The sequence below is a fragment of the Rousettus aegyptiacus genome, unplaced genomic scaffold (assembly GCF_014176215.1).
Source record: "Rousettus aegyptiacus isolate mRouAeg1 unplaced genomic scaffold, mRouAeg1.p scaffold_m13_p_1, whole genome shotgun sequence".
Lineage (NCBI taxonomy): Eukaryota > Metazoa > Chordata > Mammalia > Chiroptera > Pteropodidae > Rousettus > Rousettus aegyptiacus.
The window spans coordinates 80,128,636-80,150,521 of record NW_023416284.1 but is presented as its reverse complement, the minus strand read 5'-3'; the positions used below and the strand labels follow the sequence as shown (position 1 = coordinate 80,150,521).

At 38.4% G+C, this 21,886-nt stretch overlaps 1 protein-coding gene across 2 annotated transcripts in view; it reads left to right on the top strand.

Moving 5' to 3' along the window:
- The window catches only part of LOC107507209 (desmoplakin), a 40,696-nt gene extending 20,874 nt beyond the window's left edge, over nt 1-19,822 (top strand). Inside the window, exons 8-24 of one of the 2 annotated variants that reach the window (XM_016138251.2) lie at nt 864-968; nt 1,816-1,911; nt 2,244-2,369; nt 2,916-3,068; nt 4,223-4,377; nt 5,185-5,311; nt 6,073-6,274; nt 6,544-6,770; nt 7,430-7,596; nt 8,026-8,164; nt 8,704-8,897; nt 9,954-10,116; nt 10,601-10,684; nt 11,093-11,200; nt 11,785-11,883; nt 12,663-14,957; nt 15,917-19,822. In XM_016138251.2, the coding sequence (XP_015993737.2) occupies nt 864-968; nt 1,816-1,911; nt 2,244-2,369; nt 2,916-3,068; nt 4,223-4,377; nt 5,185-5,311; nt 6,073-6,274; nt 6,544-6,770; nt 7,430-7,596; nt 8,026-8,164; nt 8,704-8,897; nt 9,954-10,116; nt 10,601-10,684; nt 11,093-11,200; nt 11,785-11,883; nt 12,663-14,957; nt 15,917-19,150 (7,674 nt within the window). In that variant the 3' untranslated portion in view covers nt 19,151-19,822. The remainder of the gene's footprint in view (nt 1-863; nt 969-1,815; nt 1,912-2,243; nt 2,370-2,915; nt 3,069-4,222; nt 4,378-5,184; nt 5,312-6,072; nt 6,275-6,543; nt 6,771-7,429; nt 7,597-8,025; nt 8,165-8,703; nt 8,898-9,953; nt 10,117-10,600; nt 10,685-11,092; nt 11,201-11,784; nt 11,884-12,662; nt 14,958-15,916) is intronic. The other variant, XM_036237297.1, reaches the window with a different exon arrangement.
- The last annotated feature ends 2,064 nt before the right edge of the window (nt 19,823-21,886 follow it).

Genomic DNA, 21,886 nt, shown 5'->3' with positions numbered 1-21,886 from the left:
TGAACTTTTTGTTCTCCCCGGAGGTCGGGTAGGGGAACATGGTCCTGACATAGCCTTGTCGTCTCCTCCCTGTAGGCAGGGAACTCGGTTTCCTGCTTTTTTCCCCTCGTGGTGTTTCTGGAACTGTCATGGTGTCAGGTGCATGACGGGAGCTGTAGTATTTATGATACAGATGGAATTATAATGATATTATAATTAGCTAAAGGTCATGCCTTAGCCAAAGATGGCATCTAGGCTAGAAAAGACCGGTTTTGGCTTATCCCCTCTTGCTGGGGCAAAAGCTAGAGAATGTCCGAAGAAAGGAAAAATTTCTGGAGCCATTTCCTGGAGGGGTAGAGGCTATCTCTGCACTGCCTGTCTTGCCTCAGATGGACTTGTAATGACTTAATCAGCCAGTTGTAATTCAGCCTATGTTAAAATGGTCATGAAAAACCACTCCATACTGAAAGCTTTTCAAGAGGGGCAATGCATTGTTTAACACACCCCGGAAGACATTAGATAGTGTAAGAAGTAGTTCATTCATATGTCCCAGAGTGTGTGTAGCACAGTAGCATGGTGGTTAAAACCTAGAATTAAAAAATCTCAGCATTATCTGTAGCTTTGTCACTTTACTTGTGGGAATTTGGACAAGAGATGTCACCAGTCTGGACTTAGCCACAGATTGGATAATTTCAAACATTCTTTCTGGTCTTAAACATCCTTTCCATTCTTAAAAATGCTATGATTCTTGAGGAAAACATAACAAGATTGTTTGGCATAATTCATTTCCAAAATGTAGTTTTTTACTTAACTTCCTTAAAAACGGCGGAAGTGATGGAAGACCATCGGTGAATTGTTCTGAAGGAGTTTTCTTTCATTTGCAGATACGCATGAGTCAATTGGAAGTTAAGGAAAAAGAACTCAACAAACTTAAACAAGAAAGTGATCAACTTGTCCTCAATCAGCATCCAGCTTCAGACAAAATTGAGGTAAGCTTTATGAGATTTACATGTTTATTAGGAGAAAAAAAAGGAAACTTTTCAAGAAGTAAGACTGTGCAAATGAATGATTCTTCTCTTCATAAAGGTATAAGTTTATTTTATATTTTGGGATCCATCAACCCAGAGGTCGATGATATTTTTTTGGAAAGGACCAAATAATAAATATTTTAGGCTTGCAGGTCATTTGGTCTCTGTCAAAATTACTTAACTGTGCCATTGTAGTGTGCAATCAACCATAGCCATATGTAAATGAATGAGCATGGTGGTTAAAACCTGTGTTCCAATAAAACTTTATTTATAAATGTAGGCAGTGGGCTGAATGTGGCCCTTGAGCTGTAGTTTGCTTACCTCTGCCTTAGACTGCCATCTGTAGGCTGTGTTCAGGGCTGACATTAACTGGTAGTACTGGTATGGTCATACTGGTCACTAAAAAAATTGAAGTATTTCCATATTAGTTGGTAAAATCATTGCTTTAAGTTCCTCAAGCCCTCTGCATGGTTGCCTAGGACTTCCCTATCTAGCAGCTATCCAAGAACAGTGGTTGGTGCAGTGGAGGAACGACCTCTGCTCTAAGACTATCTAGTGTCTGTTCTGATTGTAGCTATGCCTTTTGAATGAATATTTGACTAATCTTCCTAATGGTATCCAATTTAATTTCTACCATACCTCAAGAGTTCCCTGTTGGGAAATTTTGTTTTTAAGTTTTGTAAAAAAAAAAAAAAAAGAAAGAAAGAAAAAAATTTGCTTGATTTGGAATTAGATTTTAAAAATTCACAGCTTGAATGAATTTCACCATTTGAGTGGTGGTGAGACAGCTGATGTTTTCTTGTTTCAGGCATATATGGATACTCTACAGACACAGTGGAGTTGGATTCTTCAGATCACCAAATGCATTGATGTTCATCTCAAAGAAAATGCTGCCTACTTTCAGGTTTTTATACTTAGTAATAATTTAATTGTCATTTAGGCCTTAATACCTTATCTTTTGAATGTGTTTTAAAAAGCACTGAACACAAACTTCAAAATATTGCCTAAATATCCTTTATTGGTTTTAGTTTAGAGAAGCATGGATTGGTAACCTGTTCATCAATCACTCAAATAGTCTCTTGCTGTCACATAAGTTGATACTTTCTGCTCTAATCTTTTCTCTATCCACCTATCAAAAAGACTCTTAGGGAAGATAGTCCTTGAAATAAAAATACTAGATGAAATTGCTCTTTGAGTTGCTTTTCATTGACACTGGATCACTCTCTTCCTTAACAGTTTTTTGAAGAGGCCCAGTCAACTGAAGCGTACTTGAAAGGCCTTCAAGACTCCATCAGGAAGAAGTACTCCTGTGACAAGAACATGCCCCTGCAGCGCCTGCTGGAACAGATCAAGGAGCTAGAGGTATCATCTCAGACCCAGGCCCTCAGCAGCCTTGTGCAGGGAGAGATAACAGGCCTGCACTTGACACAGTTCAGGCTGCAGATTTGCATTATTGTACAGAACAATGTATGCCCAAACTCAAGCAAGCATTTTCTTCATCTTTTAGTGGCTTTCTCAAAATAAATTTCTTTACATGTTCAGTTACTATGAAAAATTACTGTTGCTTAAGTAATTACTATTGCTCAAAATAAAAATGGAAAGAATAAGTGATAACCTGAACATTCCTTTGGAAAAACATACTTCAAGTTTTAGCAACATAAATGTCCTTTTACACAATGATATTCTTTCCTGCCCACTTAATTCATGGCGTTGTAGCTTCTGGAGTTGCTTATTATGAAAGGTTCTTACAGTCCCCAAAGATAGATGAATTTGTGGTTTTTTACAGCTAAGTAACTATAGCAACATCTCATTTGTAATATCATAGTAACTATATTAATGTCATATGAAGATATTATTTAAAATTTACAGAGTATCTATGTTAAAGTATGATTTTATTTGCAAATGCAGAAAGAACGAGAGAAAATCCTTGAGTACAAGCGTCAGGTACAGAACTTGGTGAACAAGTCCAAGAAGATTGTGCAGCTGAAACCGCGTAACCCAGACTACAGAAGCAATAAGCCCATTATTCTCAGGGCTCTGTGTGACTACAAACAAGACCAGGTGTGTACTCACTTATTCAGAGTGATACAAAAGCTTCCCCTTCCTTTACATATGAATTTTTGTCAATCAAGAGAGCAGAATCTAATGGAGGCATCAGTGAGCACATTAGCAAATGTCTTCTCTTTTATATACAAAGCAGCAAGCTGCTGAAAAAATGCAGCAGCTTTATTCTGAATCACATGATATTTGTCCATAACGATGGCAGGTTTTTTAGTATTTTAAAACTAGTCTAATTCAATTTTAAGGCTAAATACTTCTAATATGCAAAACTTACTTATCTGTGATCGCTCATCTTTAAATTTCTGACACAAAAGAAATGAAAAATGTGACCATTATGCTGCATCTAAAGTGAATGTCATCACAGATTTTATGCAGTGATTGAACATATTCTGTAGGCTCTGTGGCAAATACATGCATTTACATGAAAAGATGACTTGTTTTTAGTAATAATTTATGAAATTCTCAGTTTATTTTCTTATAAAAATTATGGAGGATTTAAGAAATATAAAATGTATTTAGTTGGTTAGATAAATATGATAAAACAATGGAGTTTATTCTACCATGAAGAAATGTTTTAAGAACTTTTGTGGAGAGAAGAACTTGAAATGGAGATTGAAATATATGAATATCAAGTTTGTTACATTTTACTAGTTAAGATACTTGTCATATTTTAAGAAGCTGCCTCTGTAGTTAATTTAGAAAAGAAGCCAGTTAGATACTAGAGTTAATTTAGAAAGTTATTTTTCTGAGGACCTGATCCCAGAATTATAAAATTTTTATTTAAAAATTTAAAAGCAAATGAATGAGACAAGGGACTCTCATACGCTAAAATCTAATACATAAAACATGAGCTTGTAAACATAGAAAAGCCATGGGCTGAAATTTTACTTTACAGAAGGATTTCTCACTTTATTGGTGGATTCCCCAGGCTATCTTCAGAAAGTACTTCACCTAATTCACCTTTCAGGCTCACATGTATTATTAAAAGCATCAGTGTTGTTGGGTTGTGCAAAGATTATCTTCATTTGAGGAAAAAATAATGAGGTAAAAAGCTCAAAATAGTATGTATATTTTCATCTTTATAGCTTTGAGAAAAATAGATAAAAATGTGTACTCATGAACAAAGCCAAAACACGGTGTTGCTTGCCTTACAGAAAATTGTACACAAAGGGGATGAGTGCATCCTGAAGGACAACAATGAGCGCAGCAAGTGGTACGTGACAGGCCCAGGAGGCGTGGACATGCTTGTTCCATCAGTTAGTCTGATTATTCCTCCTCCAAATCCGCTGGCCGTGGACCTTGCTGGCAAGTAAGTTGTTGAAGTTCCTTGTAGCCATGACATGAATGAGAGTGGGGAGAAATAGGGCAAGTGCTTATACAAGGAACTTAAATATGCTCTTCCTTACGATAATGCCCTCTACCCCGCCACCCCAAAGGAACCTTACGAAGGTCCCCTTACATTGTTTTATAATTTTATGTCAAAGATATAGTTTTTATGGGGAGATAAAGAAGAATGTCCGACTATAGGAGGGTTGGAGTATATATAATTCTTGTTATATACTTTAAAGGCATTGTTTTGAAGTTCTTAGACAATCAGTAATTTTGCATGCAGTCACAACTATAAAATGCCCTTAATATCAATATTTGCTCATCAATAGGTGGAGCCTTCATTTAACAGATTGTCCATGTCAGGTTCTTCTAAACCGTTGGCTATAGAAATCTGTAACCACCCTCAGAATAGGAAGGGTGGGTAGCAGAATGAGCCCCATCAGGCAGCCCCCAGCGTTCCATGCTTTCTCCCTTGCTGTTCCGCCCAGTGTTAAACTTCTGTCAGTTGAAAAGTGTGTGCTACAAACAACACACAACAAAAAATCATACTAAGCATTTTGATCAAAATAATTCAAACTATCTATACTAATGTAGCTCATTGAGAATGTACTTTTGGGGAGTAAATTAATCCAAATGCATTGACATGTTGAATGTTTTGGAAATTATACATTCACCCCTTACTCTTGTTAGTTCTGTTTTAGATTTTGTGTAGTTGCATGACCAGATTTCCCGTTTGTGATAAAGTTTGAAAGCCGGGCTCAGCATGTTTCCCCTTTGTGTCTCCCAGGATTGAGCAGTACTATGAAGCCATCTTGGCTCTGTGGAACCAGCTCTACATCAACATGAAGAGCCTGGTGTCCTGGCACTACTGCATGATCGACATCGAGAAAATCAGGGCCATGACTATTGCCAAGGTATGTCCCCAGGACCACCCAGGCTGCCCGGAGGAGGCACAGTACATGTTCCCACCAGGCAAACCTTCTAGAGGTACAACTAATGCTATTGTATCTCATTAAGAGATTCAGCTCAGCCTGCTACAGAGGGTCTGGCTTGTCAGATACAGAATGGGAGAAATTCACATGTGGCTGATTATGAGACAAATTAAAGTTACCTGACAAGCCAGCAGTACCCTGCAAAGGCATGTGGTCCTACTATAGTTTTCTGGATCCTAATATCCTTAAATGTAATGGAAAGTTAGGTCATAAATTATTGACTGGATATCACAGAATTAAAAGGTGGGATAGAATCCTTAGAAGAACACCAAAGCATTAGTTATTCAAGATCAATGGTTTTCAAACTGGGGTTTAAGAATCCCAGGTAAGGGGATAATCTTGGGATGCCTGCGATGGCAGTGAGGAGCAGAGCACAAAATGGGTTGATTTCGACTCCTCTTATCCTTTTTTCTTTTCAGTCAGAACAGCTTTGCTGTGATCTGCTTTATATTTGGGGCTTCTAAATAATATTTCCTTTGAAGAATAAAATTCTATAGAAAAATTGATAACCCATTGCTATGTTTCTTAGGAGCAATCTCTCTACCTTCAAAGACCTTTTGTATCTTAATGGGCCTGTGATGAGCATTGCCCGAAGCCCCATCTAGCACAGGGCATTTTTCAGCACTTCTTTTTGGTCATGCTATGGGGGAACCATAAATCACTTCTGCCTGGTTTACTTCTAGCTGAAAACAATGCGGCAGGAAGATTACATGAAGACAATATCTGACCTTGAGTTACACTACCAAGAATTCATCAGAAACAGCCAAGGCTCAGAAATGTTTGGAGATGATGACAAACGGAAAATGCAGTCACAGTTCACAGATGCCCAAAAGCACTATCAGACGCTGGTCATCCAGCTCCCTGGCCATCCCCAGCACCAGACAGGTTGGTTTGGAGCATCTTTCTCTTTGCATCAACTATACGTACAGATTCTTTAAGAATATAATTTTCATAAAACTAGTTTCAGAATCACTTCTTTGAAAAATAATATATCAAAAGTCATTTATACACTAAATTTTCGGAATTAAATCAAAGGAAGTAGCTATACTTTTATGCAGTATGGGTTTTTGTTGTTGTTTGTTCGTTCGTTTGTTTAGGCCTAACACCCTCTAACTAGAAATCCTCTGATTTTTGTGGTCCTAACATTTTTACAGTAAAAACAACTGAAATCACTCATTGTGGTTCCTGCCAAGATGTCAACCATAATAAAGTAATTGAAACCAACAGAGAAAATGACAAGCAAGAAACATGGATGCTGATGGAGCTCCAGAAGATGCGCAGGCAGATAGAACACTGTGAGGGCAGAATGACTCTTAAAAACATCCTTCAGGCAGACCAAGGGTCTTCTCATCATATCATAGTGAAAATAAATGAGTTAAAGGTAGGTATCCATTAATATTTTGACTGATTCTAGGTATATTTTTCTGCAAACTAATAAAAAAACCCCTTGGTTTAAATACTTATAGACAAGGAACATTATTTTTCAAGGAAACAGGATCTTGGCATGAATTCTTTTCTCATCTTTCCAAATTCATAGACATTTGCCAGGGTGGGGGTTTAGCCACAGCCACCTTCGCTATGGGTGGCTGAATCAGATACAGGTTTTTCCTTTGTGGGACATAGTACTTGGTTCATTTTAAAAGTTTTCACAAACATTAATTTAGTTTTTGCCTAGAACAGCTATGATATGGGCTAGACAGGTGGAATTATCTTCACTTATAAACAGGAAACTAACACTGAGAGATTTGGTTGGTGGAGTAGAAGCTCAAAGCCATTGACAGAGCTGGGACTATAGCCCAGGTGTTTTAGCTTAGGACCTTCTCTGCCCAGACAGGTCTAGGCACTGCATTGGAATGTCCAAGGTGTGTATTCTAAGTAAGCAGTATATATTACATAGTACTGATAAGGTCTCCCTGTAGAAGAAAGTGAAAGGTTAAGTCAGTCTTTTTCTTGAATCTTACATTTAGTGAACTTTTTAAGTATAAAAATGATCTTAAGAATCACACAACTAAATCAAAAGAGCCTTTCCTTTTTTGACAGAGTGTGCAGAATGATTCTCAAGCAATTGCTGAAGTTCTCAACCAGCTTAAAGATATGCTAGCTAACTTCAGAGGTTCTGAAAAATATTGCTATTTACAGAATGAGGTATTTGGGCTGTTTCAGAAACTGGAAAATATCAATGGCGTTACAGATGGCTATTTAAACAGGTAATCACGCTAATGCTAATCTCAGACATTTGGCTTTGTTTAACCTTCATTTCGTCAGACTTCATTTGCTTTATGTGCTTGGCTTACTGGAGCCTTTCCCTTAGTTTCTCTTTTCACTAGAGGCTTACTTGCATTCTTCTCTGCATTCGAGAGAGGGTCTTCTAGCCAAGGGTGTTAATTTCATCCTGAGATCTAACGCATCTTAGAGTTAAGTACTCTAAAGGCCAGACTTAGAATTCTTCAGTTAATGCAAAATGGTGGTCTGAAACATAGTAGAGGGAAGAAAATTTATTCCTCTTGTAGCTTATAAACTAGGCAAAACAATTTTTTATCTGCTTTAATATTGTTCTCTTTCATAATGATGGTGGGAGCCAAATGTTCATAGTTTGATGAAGTCACTGACAATATTGCCTCTTTTGCTCTTTACAGCTTATGTACAGTGAGAGCACTACTCCAGGCTATTCTCCAAACAGAAGACATGTTAAAGGTTTATGAAGCCAGACTCACCGAAGAGGAAACTGTTTACCTCGATCTGGATAAAGTGGAAGCTTACCGCTGTGGACTGAAGGTAATGTGGAAGGACATAACAGTGGCCCCATTAATGGGAAATCATACAGAACTTAGTCCCCAATTATAAGGCTTTACTAAGTTTTCATGAGTTTTGAGGATTACTAAATTTCATTTGCCACACATTGATATCAATTGCTATCTCTAGTACAGTTTCCCAGAGTGTGTTAGCAGAAACTATGTGAGAAAGTAATTTGTGGTGAGATTAATCTGGAGAATGATTAGTTAAACACAGTTAAACTGTTTTCTTTACTATTGGACTTCTCAGAGGCATTAATATGTTAATATATAGAGTATGATATTTAGCATTTCTTAAACTAATTTACACATTGAATCCTTTTTAATGAGGTAGCACAAGGAACTAGATCGTTGGTACAAATATTAGGAAATGCAATCAGTAAATATATTTTTGTGAACTTATTATTATCACTTAAAATATGAATATTTTAAAGGGTTTTATAAACTTTTTTTCTTTTGGTGACTTGTATAGCCTAAAGTGGGAGATGAGATGAATTTGTCCTCTTTTTTGTCTTATGACAGAAAATTAAAAATGACTTGAACTTGAAGAAATCACTGTTGGCCACCATGACAACAGAATTGCAGAGGGCCCAGCAGATCCACTCCCAGACTTCACAGCAATATCCACTTTATGACCTGGATCTGGGCAAGTTCAGCGAAAAGGTCACACAGCTGACAGATCGCTGGCAAAGAATAGATAAACAAATAGACTTCAGGTATGCCAACCTCCTTCTGTACTTTCTTCCCATTTGATTGTCCCCAGAATAATATTACTTGAAATAATCACAATAAAAAAATAGTGGTTTTGCTGTGTGTGAAAGTTAGCATAATAGGTGTTCTCATTGTGGACTGCCTGTTAGGCAGCTTTGTTAGAAATGGAAACAGAGTACAGCACATTGGCCAAGCTTGAACCAACCCATGCCAGGTGCCAGGTGCCATCCCAGTTCTTAGAGAAACAGTGGAAACCATTGATTAAGCTCTTCCGTACCCTATAAGCACTTGTTATGACTGTTGGGAGAAGTAGATTTTTGGAGTGAGTATTCTTCAAGAATTTTATGAAAATTAAATCATATATAAAATAAATGTTTACCACAAATGGAGGTTTTAAAAAAATTTCCTGAATCTTGTTTGTATTTCATTTTACTAGCGTTGCCTTCTAAAAGTATCTTTACTAATATAAAATTCACGTGTCATACAATTCAGTGATCTTTAGTGATCTTCAGAATTATATATCAATCACCATAATCTAAGTTTAGAACATTTCGACACCCCAAAAAAGAAACTCTATACCCACTAGCAGTCACTACTTTCAACCCCCCCAGCCCCAGGCAACCACCGGTCTACTTTCTTTCTCTATAGACTTGCCTATTCTGGACATTTTATGCAATCAAACAACATGCGGTCATTTCATGGCTGGCTTTTTTCACTTGGCATAATGTTTTCAAAGTTCAAACATGGTACAGTATGTTTCAGTACCCCATTTCTTTTGATGGCTGAGAACATTCTATGTCTGGCTATACCACATTTTGTTTATCCTTTTATCAACTGATGAAGTTATTTTCAATTTGAGTTATTTCCAATTTTTGACTATTATGAAAAATGCTGCTATGAACATTCATGTATAACTTTTTGTGTGGATGTATCTTTTCATTTCTTTTGTGTATGTGCCAAGTGGAATTGCTGGGTCTTATGGTAACTCTGTAAAAAAAATACTTCGAGGAACAGTAACAATGCTTTAACAATTTTTATAATTTTATGTGTGTTTTTCCTAGATTATGGGACCTGGAAAAACAAATTAAGCAATTGAGGAATTATCGTGATAACTATCAGGCTTTCTGCAAGTGGCTCTATGATGCCAAACGCCGCCAAGATTCCTTAGAATCCATGAAGTTTGGAGATTCCAACACAGTCATGAGATTTTTGAATGAGCAGAAGGTAAGCCAGGTTGCCTTTTCAGAGCTGTTTTGAAATTATTTGGGTGTAAACTGTAGTTTTCTCTGGTTTTCATAGCAGTGTCTAGGTTTGAAATGATAAATATTTAATATTACTAGCCCATTGTGTGAATGCTAAAAACTGCCCAGAGGAAAAACAATTTAGATGTTTACAAAGAAATGTAATTATGAACATGGAAATAATGTAACATTGTAATAAGTATCTTTATAAATTGAAGTGAAAGGACCAGAAAAAGAGCACTGACTAGAAAGTAACCTTCTAGGTAGATAATAAGAAGTTGAAGATCTTTCTCTTTTCTGAATAGAAAAACATCCTCATCTCCTAAGGTTTAATTGAGAGACTATGGGTCAGTACATGTAGTAATAAACGGAGGGAAAAAAATAACAGTGGTTAAAGAGTGAAATAACGTTTATTTAAAAAATATTTATATACTTTAACATTTGTAAATATTTTATTTTTTATATAGAACTTGCATAATGAAATTTCTGGCAAACGAGACAAATCAGAAGAAGTACAAAAACATGCTGAACTTTGTGCAAATTCAATTAAGGTATGCTGATATTTCATCAAGAATATTATTAACTGCATTATTTTCTGATACACTTTTAAGATTATAAACTTCTTGAAGATAGCAATTATGGATTTTATATATTCTCTTCTGAACAAAGCATAAAAATTTGTTACCCATTAACTTGAATTCATTCTGCATCGGCAATATCTGTGAGAACAGTCTGGTCTTTATTCTTCAAATGTGCAAAATTCTCCAATTAACATATAAAGATGTACTGCTTGGTTTAATAAGATAATATTAGCCGGTTGGGCACTAGATGCTCATGATAGCCTTTGGGGTTCATCATTAGAAATACAGGTTGATGATTTGAAACTGTGGAATTGTAGTTATCAGTGACTCCTTTTAAGTTCATCAAGTCTGTTTTTCTTAATCTTCATTGTTCTTCAGGATTATGAAGTCCAGCTGGCATCGTACACCTCAGGACTGGAAACTTTACTGAACATACCTATCAAGAGGTCCATGGTTCAGTCTCCTTCTGGAGTGATTCTGCAAGAGGTATATACATCATTCCATATCTCTTAGGGCCTGCCCTTCTTTCTGCCTCTTCTCTATTCTCTGCCTCTTTCCTGTCTTCCGTATAGTGCCTGAGTTCATCCCTTGTTATAGGATATCCATTTGAAAAGGTAGAATAGTAGGTTATGTTCCCTCTAGTGTGAGTCATCAATATTTGATGCATTTTAGGAAATTATCAGTGGAAGTCTGAATCTGTTGTCTATATATTAAAGTATTTGCAGAAACTGGGCTTAAATTCTGGGCGTAATGAGGGAGACTCTTAAAAAGTGGAAAATATCTAGTGGATTTCAAAAAGACAACTTCTTCCCAAAGATGTCAGAGAGCATCACCTGTCAGATGGTTTAGGAGAAACACCCTAGAGTGATGAGGATGGTGTACAATGTTTTTAGCCCTTTGTTTTGTTGTACTTCTAGAATTTGGCATTAACATGCAAGAAAGAAGGGAATTCATTCTTTAAACTATAATTTTTGCTATTTCATTGTTTTAGAAAATAAAATCAGTCAACTGGCATAGGACTTTTTTGAAATATTATATATATATTTTCCCTTTTCCTCCTTTTCTTCAAGGCTGCAGATATACATGCTCGGTACATAGAGCTACTTACAAGGTCTGGAGACTATTACAGGTTCTTAAGTGAGATGCTAAAGAGTTTGGAAGATCTGAAGGTAATTTATTCCATTTCCTTGGAGCATCAAAAAATAAAATGGAATAGAACTTTATTATTACTGCCTCATTATAACATGGATTTGGATACACTCACTGGTAAAACTATATTTCCTCTACACAGTATAATATAGTTTGCTCGTAAGCCTGGGGTTAGTCCCATGCTCCAAAATGGACTTAGGTAATAGTTGCAAAATTACAGCTATTTTATTTTGCACAAAACCAGTAATTTCATTTAATGTTTGGTCAAGGAATTTCCTTTATTTTTTTGTGTTAAATTAAGAATAAGAATATCCTGGACTAGCTGCATTTGAATTTTTTATGTTGAGTGATTAACTTATTCTTCATTTCTAATACTTAAATTGAGTTTAAATGGAAACTTGTTTTATACTTGGAAGTAAAGGAAACATAATTTATGAAATGAGAGGCTTTTGATTTTGGAATTACCTCATTTACAGATGAGGAAGCTGGTATTTCCAAGATATATCATTTACTAAGATCACACCAGCAACAGATAGAAGAATTATGAGGAGAATACAGATTTCTTGAATTTTTGTCAAGTAGTTTTTGTCTTATATTACTCTTTATGCGTTTGCTTATGTGCGTGGCAGGTATCTGCACATGTGTGTGCTTGTTTGCTTGTTTGCGTGCCTGTGCGGGTGTGTAAAGAGAAATGAGAATGTACATTGATCTGGGAGGGGAAAAGTACTGCTTCTTCCTTGTGATATGAAATATTTTATTTATCTTGTAATAAAACATATTTCTGACTTTACTTTCACAGCTGAAAAACACCAAGATTGAAGTTTTGGAAGAGGAGCTCAGGCTGGCCCGAGATGCCAACTCTGAAAACTGTAATAAGAACAAATTCCTGGATCAGAATCTGCAGAAATACCAGACAGAGTGTTCCCAGTTCAAAGCAAAGCTTGTAAGCCTAGAGGAACTGAAGAGACAAGCTGAGCTGGATGGAAAGGCAGCTAAGCAAAATCTAGACAAGTGCTATGGCCAAATAAAAGAACTCAATGAGAAGATCACCAGACTTACTTATGAGATTGAAGATGAAAAGAGAAGAAGAAAGGCTGTGGAAGACAGATTTGACCAACAGAAGAACGACTATGACCAACTGCAGAAAGCAAGGCAATGTGAAAAGGAGAGCCTTGGTTGGCAAAAAATAGAGTCTGAGAAAACCATCAAGGAGAAGGAGTACGAGATAGAAAGGTTGAGGGTTCTTCTGCAGGAGGAGAGCAACCGGAAGAGAGAATATGAAAATGAGCTGGCAAAGGTAAGAAACCACTATAATGAGGAGATGAGTAATTTAAGGAACAAGTTTGAAACAGAGATTAACATTACGAAGACCACTATCAAGGAGATATCCATGCAAAAAGAAGATGATTCCAAAAATCTTAGAAACCAGCTTGATAGACTCTCAAGGGAAAATCGAGATCTGAAGGATGAAATTGTCAGGCTGAATGACAGCATCCTGCAGACCACTGAGCAGCGAAGGCGGGCCGAAGAAGATGCTCTTCAGCAAAAAGCCTGTGGCTCTGAGGTGATGCAGAAGAAGCAGCATCTGGAGATAGAGCTTAAGCAGGTCATCCAGCAGCGCTCAGAGGACAATGCAAGACACAAGCAGTCCCTGGAGCAGGCCGCAAAGACCATTCAGGACAAAAATAAGGAGATTGAAAGACTTAAAGCTGAGTTTCAGGAGGAGGCCAAGCGCCGCTGGGAATATGAAAATGAACTGGCTAAGGTAAGAAACAGTTACGATGAGGAAATCATTAGCTTAAAAAACCAGTTCGAGACAGAGATCAACATCACCAAGACAACCATCCACCAGCTCACCATGCAAAAGGAAGATGACACCAGTGGCTACCGAACCCAGATAGATAACCTCACCCGAGAAAACAAGAGCCTATCTGAAGAAATAAAGAGACTGAAGAACACTTTAGCCCAGACCACGGAGAATCTGCGGAGGGTCGAAGAAACCGCCCAACAGCAAAAGGCCACTGGTTCGGAGGTGTCTCAGAGAAAGCAGCAGCTGGAGATTGAGCTGAGACAGGTCACTCAGATTCGAACAGAAGAGAGCCTGAGATATAAGCAGTCTCTTGATGATGCTGCAAAGACGATCCAGGATAAAAACAGGGAAATTGAAAGGTTAAAACAACTTATAGAAACAGAAACAAATGAACGGAAATGCCTGGAAGATGAAAATGCTAAATTGCAAAGGGCTCAGTATGATTTGCAGAAAGCAAATAATAGTGCAACAGAGACAATAAGCAAATTGAAAGTTCAGGAGAAAGAACTCACGCGCCTGAAAATTGACTATGAAAGGATTTCCCAGGAGAGGTCTGTGAAGGACCAGGATATCACAAGATTCCAGAATTCTCTGAAAGATTTGCAGGTACAGAAGCAGAAAGTGGAAGATGAGCTGAATTGGCTAAAGAGGACAGCCTCAGACGACTCCTCCAAGCGGAAGCAGCTAGAGGAGGAGCTGGAAGGCATGAGGAAATCTTTGAAAGAGCAAGCAGTAAAAATCACCAGCCTGACCCAGCAGCTGGAGCAGGTGTCCATTGTTAAGAAAAGGAGCGAGGATGACCTCCGGCAGCAGAGAGATGTTTTAGATGGCCACCTGAGGGAGAAGCAGAGGACCCAGGAAGAGCTGAGGAGGCTTTCCTTGGAGGTCGAGGCCCTAAAGCGGCAGTTGCTCCAGGAACAAGAAAATGTCAAACAGGCTCACTTAAGGAATGAGCATTTCCAGAAGGCAATAGAAGATAAAAGCAGAAGCTTAAATGAAAGCAAAATAGAAATCGAGAGGCTTCAGTCTCTCACAGAGAACCTGACCAAGGAGCACTTGATGTTGGAGGAAGAACTACGAAACCTGAGGCTGGAATATGACGAACTCAGAAGGGGCCGAAGTGAAATGGATAGTGATAAAAACGCAACCATCTCTGAACTAAGGAGCCAGCTGCAAATCAGCAACAACCGAACCCTGGAACTGCAGGGGCTGATTAATGATTTACAGAGAGAGAGGGAAAATTTGAGACAGGAAATTGAGAAATTCCAAAAGCAGGCTTTAGAGGTATTCACAAATATTTGATCACAGCTCCACTGTCTCTCAATAATTCACTCCCATTATCGTCTTATCTTAACTGTGCTCTTGCTTCTGAGATGGATGCTTGCACAGTCTGATTTTTCTTTTTATTGCTTTACTATTATCTGTCACCATCCACACAACTGCTTTAAAGTAACTTCAGTACTCGTTGCCTTTCTATTCTGTCACTGCATCAAGTGCCAGTCTGTGAGTAACCTGTGTTTGGCCCTGCTTTTAGAACTTTAGCATGGTATAGCAGCTGAGATCACTTTCCACTCTATTTTCTAGAAGATAGCTCTTACATATTTGCTGTGACCTACATTTTTAACTAAAAATTTCCTAAATAAAAGCCGTGTCATAAGTGTTTTCTACGCAATTTTAAAAACATTTTTTCTCTCTCACTTACATGATTTTTCTGCATGCCTTATTCTGTTCTTTTGATCATGGCCCTCTTCATTTGGCTTTTATTCTTTTAACTCCTATTTTAAAAATAATTTCTGTAATTTCTAATACATTTGACTTCTATAGACAATATTTGTGTGGGGCGGTGTGTGTATATATACCCATAAATTTTTATTGCTTTTTTAAACATAGCATTATAGCTGTATTAAGTGAGGTGTAGGTATAGTGGATGTAATTACATGGAATGAAACGTCCCCAATTTTTTCAAACCATAATTACTGTTACAAGTAAGACAGGTCTACAATTTCCAATTCATTTTATGGAAAAAATAGTAAGTATGAAGCCATTTTATCAAAGTGGCAACATATATCTACAGAATTTTTTTCATGAATTTATAAGATAAAAAAATAACAATATATCTGGGGAAATCAGAGAAAGGGAAAATAAGTAAACAAGTTTTTTTTTTTAAAGTAAGAAAAGAGGTCAAATTGTGGTAGTCATATGATCAAAACATTTTTTCCCATTTCTTTCTTTTTCAATTCTAGGCATCTAATAGGATTCACGAATCAAAGAGTCAGTGCACTCAGGTGGTGCAGGAACGAGAGAGCCTTCTGATGAAAATCAAAGTTCTGGAGCAAGACAAGATCAAGTTGCAGAGGCTGGAGGATGAGCTGAACCGTGCAAAAGCAACTCTAGAGGCAGAAAGTAGGGTGAAACAGCGCCTGGAGTGTGAGAAACAACAAATCCAGAATGACCTTAACCAGTGGAAAACTCAATATTCCCGCAAGGAAGAAGCTATTAGGAAGATAGAATCAGAAAGAGAAAAGAGTGAGAGAGAGAAGAACAGCCTTAGAAGTGAGATTGAAAGACTCCAAGCAGAGATCAAGAGGATCGAAGAGAGGTGCAGGCGAAAGTTGGAAGATTCTACCAGGGATACCCAGTCACAGTTGGAAACAGAACGCTGCCGACTTCAGAGGGAAATTGACAAACTCAAACAGCGCCCATATGGGTCCCATCGGGAGACCCAGACTGAGTACGAATGGACCGTTGACTCCTCCAAGCTGGTGTTTGATGGACTGAGGAAGAAGGTGACGGCAATGCAGCTCTATGAGTGCCAGCTGATTGACAAAGCAACTTTGGACAAACTGTTGAAGGGGAAAAAGTCAGTAGAAGAAGTTGCTTCTGAAATCCAGCCTTTTCTTCGTGGTGCAGGAGCTATTGCTGGAGCTTCTACTTCCCCTAAGGAAAAGTACTCTTTGGTAGAAGCCAAGAGAAAGAAATTAATCACTCCAGAATCCACAGTCATGCTTCTAGAAGCCCAGGCAGCTACAGGTGGTATAATTGATCCCCATAGGAATGAGAAGCTGACTGTTGACAATGCAATAGCTCGGGACCTCATCGACTTTGATGACCGTCAACAGATATACACAGCAGAAAAAGCTATCACTGGTTTTGATGATCCATTTTCAGGCAAGACAGTATCTCTTTCAGAAGCCATCAAGAAAAATTTGATTGATAGAGAAACTGGAATGCGTCTGCTGGAAGCCCAGATTGCTTCAGGGGGGATAGTGGACCCCGTGAACAGTGTCTTTTTGCCAAAAGATGTAGCCTTAGCCCGTGGGCTGATTGACAGAGATTTGTATCGGTCCCTAAACGATCCCCGAGATAGTCAGAAAAACTTTGTGGATCCAGTCACCAAAAAGAAGGTCAGTTACATGCAGCTGAGGGAACGATGCAGAATTGAACCCCACACTGGTCTGCTCTTGTTGTCAGTACAGAAGAGAAGTATGTCTTTCCAAGGAATCAGACAACCTGTGACCGTCTCTGAGCTAGTAGATTCTGGTATATTGGGAATGTCCACTGTAAATGAACTGGAATCAGGTCGAATTTCTTATGACGAGGTTGGTGAAAGAATTAAGGACTTCCTTCAGGGTTCAAGCTGCATAGCAGGCATATACAATGAGACGACAAAACAGAAGCTTGGCATTTATGAGGCCATGAAAATTGGCTTGGTCCGACCTGGTACTGCTCTGGAGTTGCTAGAAGCCCAAGCAGCCACTGGCTTCATAGTGGATCCTGTTAGCAACTTGAGGTTACCAGTGGAGGAAGCCTATAAAAGGGGTCTAGTGGGTATTGAGTTCAAAGAGAAGCTCCTGTCTGCGGAACGAGCTGTCACTGGGTATAACGATCCTGAAACGGGAAACATCATCTCTTTGTTCCAAGCCATGAACAAGGAACTCATTGAGAAGGGCCATGGCATTCGCTTGTTAGAAGCACAGATTGCAACCGGTGGGATCATCGACCCAAAAGAGAGCCATCGATTACCAGTTGATATGGCATACAAGAGGGGCTACTTTAATGAGGAGCTCAGTGAGATTCTCTCAGATCCAAGTGATGATACAAAAGGATTTTTTGACCCAAACACTGAAGAAAATCTTACTTATCTGCAACTAAAAGAAAGATGCATCAAGGATGAGGAAACAGGGCTCTGCCTACTGCCTCTGAAAGAAAAGAAGAAACAGGTGCAGACATCACAGAAAAATACTCTCAGGAAGCGTAGAGTGGTCATCGTTGATCCAGAAACCAACAAGGAGATGTCTGTTCAGGAGGCCTACAAGAAGGGCCTTATAGATTATGAAACCTTTAAAGAACTGTGTGAGCAGGAATGTGAGTGGGAAGAAATAACCATCACTGGATCTGATGGCTCTACCAGGGTGGTTCTGGTAGATAGGAAGACAGGTAGCCAGTACGATATTCAAGATGCTATTGACAAGGGCCTTGTTGATAGGAAGTTCTTTGATCAGTACCGATCTGGCAGCCTCAGCCTCACTCAGTTTGCCGATATGATCTCCTTGAAAAATGGTGTCGGCAATAGCATTAGCATGGGTGGTAGTGCCAGTGATGATGTTTTTAGCAACTCCCGACATGAGTCGGTAAGTAAGATTTCTACCATATCCAGTGTCAGGAATTTAACCATTAAGAGCAGCTCTCTGTCTGAACCTCTGGAAGAATCGAGCCCTATTGCAGCCATCTTTGACACAGAAAACCTGGAGAAAATCTCCATTGCAGAAGGCATAGAGCGGGGCATTGTGGATAGCATCACTGGTCAGAGGCTTCTGGAGGCTCAGGCCTGCACAGGTGGCATCATCCATCCAACCACTGGTCAGAAATTGTCACTTCAAGATGCAATCTCCCAGGGCCTGATTGATCAAGATATGGCCACCAGGCTGAAGCCTGCTCAGAAAGCCTTCATTGGCTTTGAAGGTGTGAAGGGAAAGAAGATGTCAGCGGCAGAAGCAGTGAAAGAAAAATGGCTTCCTTATGAAGCAGGTCAGCGCTTCCTGGAGTTCCAGTACCTCACTGGAGGCCTAGTTGACCCAGAAGTGCATGGGAGGATAAGCACGGAAGAAGCCATCAGAAAGGGGTTTATCGACGGCAGAGCAGCTCAAAGGCTGCAAGACACCAGCAGCTATGCCAAAATCCTGACCTGCCCCAAAACCAAATTAAAAATATCCTATAAAGATGCTATGAATCGCTCCATGGTGGAAGATATCAGTGGTCTACGCCTTCTGGAGGCTGCCTCTGTTTCATCCAAGGGTTTGCCAAGCCCTTACAACATGTCTTCTGCTCCAGGCTCCCGTTCCGGGTCCCGCTCTGGATCTCGCTCTGGTTCTCGTTCTGGTTCTCGAAGTGGGTCCCGAAGAGGAAGCTTTGATGCAACAGGGAATTCTTCCTACTCTTACTCCTACTCCTTTAGCAGTAGCTCTATTGGGCACTAGTAGTTGGTTGGAATTGGGGCTCTGCCTTGACTTCATTATATGAATTTTCATTTTATTAAACAATAAAATCTAATGCTTAGCATATAGTGATATAATTTTCTATGCTTAAGGAAATACAGGCATGGTTGAAATCAAATAATAAATGCTGTTCTCACTTTTTATCTTCTTAGCTCATTTAACGTAATACACTGGGTGTAGTATACATGAAGTGGTAATCAGTTGTAAGGATAGCACAAATTGAATTTAAATTTGTTTCTTCTGTGTTTAGATTTTTGATCCATTCTTGAACTTCTTTTGCCTATAATACAGATTTCTGCTCGTGGAGTTGAAAATTAAATCGATCATTGATATTTTAGTCATCATTTTGGTTCTCATCTAAATATTTTCACTTTCTATATTAAGAGAAAATTATCCTCCTACCTACCCTAAAGAAACCCACCCAAACTTAAGCATTTTGGAATGAGTCTTTAGTTTTAGAATTGGATCATATGGCCTATATACTCTTATGTACCTGTTTGGTTTGGTATTAATTTGACTGTTTGTGCATGATAGCAATCTTTGCTTTTCTTTGGTCAAAGTTTTCTGTTTATTTTGCTTGTCATTTTCAATGTACTTTAAAAAGCTGCCTATGAAGTTTGCTATTTCTGGCAATAAACTTTTAGACTTTTGAAATTTTTTGTGTTTTGATTTAATAACATGTTTATACACACAAGAGCATTTAGCAGCAGCTTTTTGATTATTGTAAAATGTCTAAAACTTGGTTTATGAAATACATATTAAGAAAAATCATTTACAAAATATTTAGTTCTGAATTCTTGTTAGAATTTGGTCTTTGATGTTAGTTTTTAAAAAATTTTCTTGAGTGCCTATTGTGTACCAGGTAGAGTCCTTGGAAAGAAGCCTGTGTAAAGAGGCCAGGTTAGGGGACAATAGCCAGTTTTAGTTTATTCTGACAGTGAGTGCCGAGTACCATGGGCAAAAGTCATCATCATAACAGTTAAAACACATGAGGTGGCTAAGATTCTATTTTGGCTGTACTTAAAATACACGGTTTTTTATTTTGTCTCCTAAAAGAATTGTCCTTGAATTGATGAACATAGTTCCTGAAGAGTTCTTACATCTCTGTTGAAGGCCAATGAGACAGGCTATTCTTTGGATCAAAGAGAAACTTGAGATTAAGACATTTGCCATTAAATTAACATGACTTTCCTAAATACCTGTTTTGTGTCTATTATTGAGCTAGGTGCTATGAGGAGATAGGATTTAGAGGTCCCCTGACTTCAGGCTTTTGCAGTCTAGATGGGAACAGAACACAAAGTAATTACTTGCATATAGTAATACAATAGAATTTTATAGTATTGGGAAATGGGAAAGCAAATGAAATGCTAATCGTGTACGACAAAAAAGATCATATTTAAGATAACACTTTATTGGGGCTTTGGTACTTAGTGTGAAAACCATTCACTAAATATTGAGTTCTGCGTGCCATATATTGTGACAGAAGCTGTGTATTCCATGGTAGGGAGCACATGGTACAAAAATAGTCCTCGTAATATGAAAGGAAGAAAAACATGATATGTGATAAATGCTGTATTGGGGTAAATGAAGGAAGTTCCTTATAGAAGAGCTAGGAGGCTGTGTTAGCTCAGGCTGCCATAATAAGATGGCTCAGACGCATGGCTTAAACGAATTTATTTTCTCATAGTTCTGGAGGTTAGAAGTCTAAGATCAAGGTGTCTTCCATGGCTAGTGACAACTTTTTCTGTCTTGTGGGCAGTGTTGGGTAGTGAGAGAGCTTTGGTGTCTTTTCCTCATCTTATAAGGACACTTAGTCCTATCACATTAGGGCCCCACCCTTATAATATTTAACCTTAATTATCTCTTAGAGGCCATATCTCCAAATACAGTCACATTGGGGGTTAGGGATGAAACATAAATTTTTTTTTTTTTTTTTGGCGGGATGGGGAGGGACAACACAATTCACCCCATTACAGAGGCATAATCTATAATGGGGCAGGAGACTGTTCTAGAAAAATGATTATTAAACAGATTAACAAGCATCCGTATAAAGTCGTTCCTAAGGTCGAAACAGTACACTTCCTTCAAGCTGCTGCCAAAGTTGTCATTAAGCTCTGAGATGAGGATGGGCTATGTCCTGGAGAAAGGACATACTTGACCTGCATTAAGTTTTGAATTGGTTTACATACATGGCGCATCTACCAAAAAGGGAAATAAATAAAATTTGTCAGTGAAAATCATTTCACATCCAAATAGCCTCACATTTTCCAGGCTGTTGGGCTCTGTAAATGCAAATAAAAGATGCTGTGGGCAGAGAATTAATAAACTTCAAGAACTCATCCCTTAACCCACATCTGCTTACAGCTACTGATCTACTTCCATGTTTTCTGGTACTGTCTTTTTAGACTCATCACCCATTTTTTTGTAGGTCAGAGAACTGTGCTATTTGCCTTTGGAAACAGCTGTTCACATAAATTTCCTACACAGCTTATTTTTTCATCTGGTGGATGCAAGTGCAAAGGGAAGCAAAGATTTGGCATCAGGTGTGAATAAAATAACATAAGAGAGATTAGATTCTGGGAGTTGAAACTATGTGGGGAAATTAAAAGGGCTGATTCCAGGTCTTGGGTAGGAAATGTACAAAGTAAGCTTGTGTTAATCAAAGTAAGGAGGCATTCAAGGATCAATGTGGACATGTCGAAAACACAAGGAGTGATT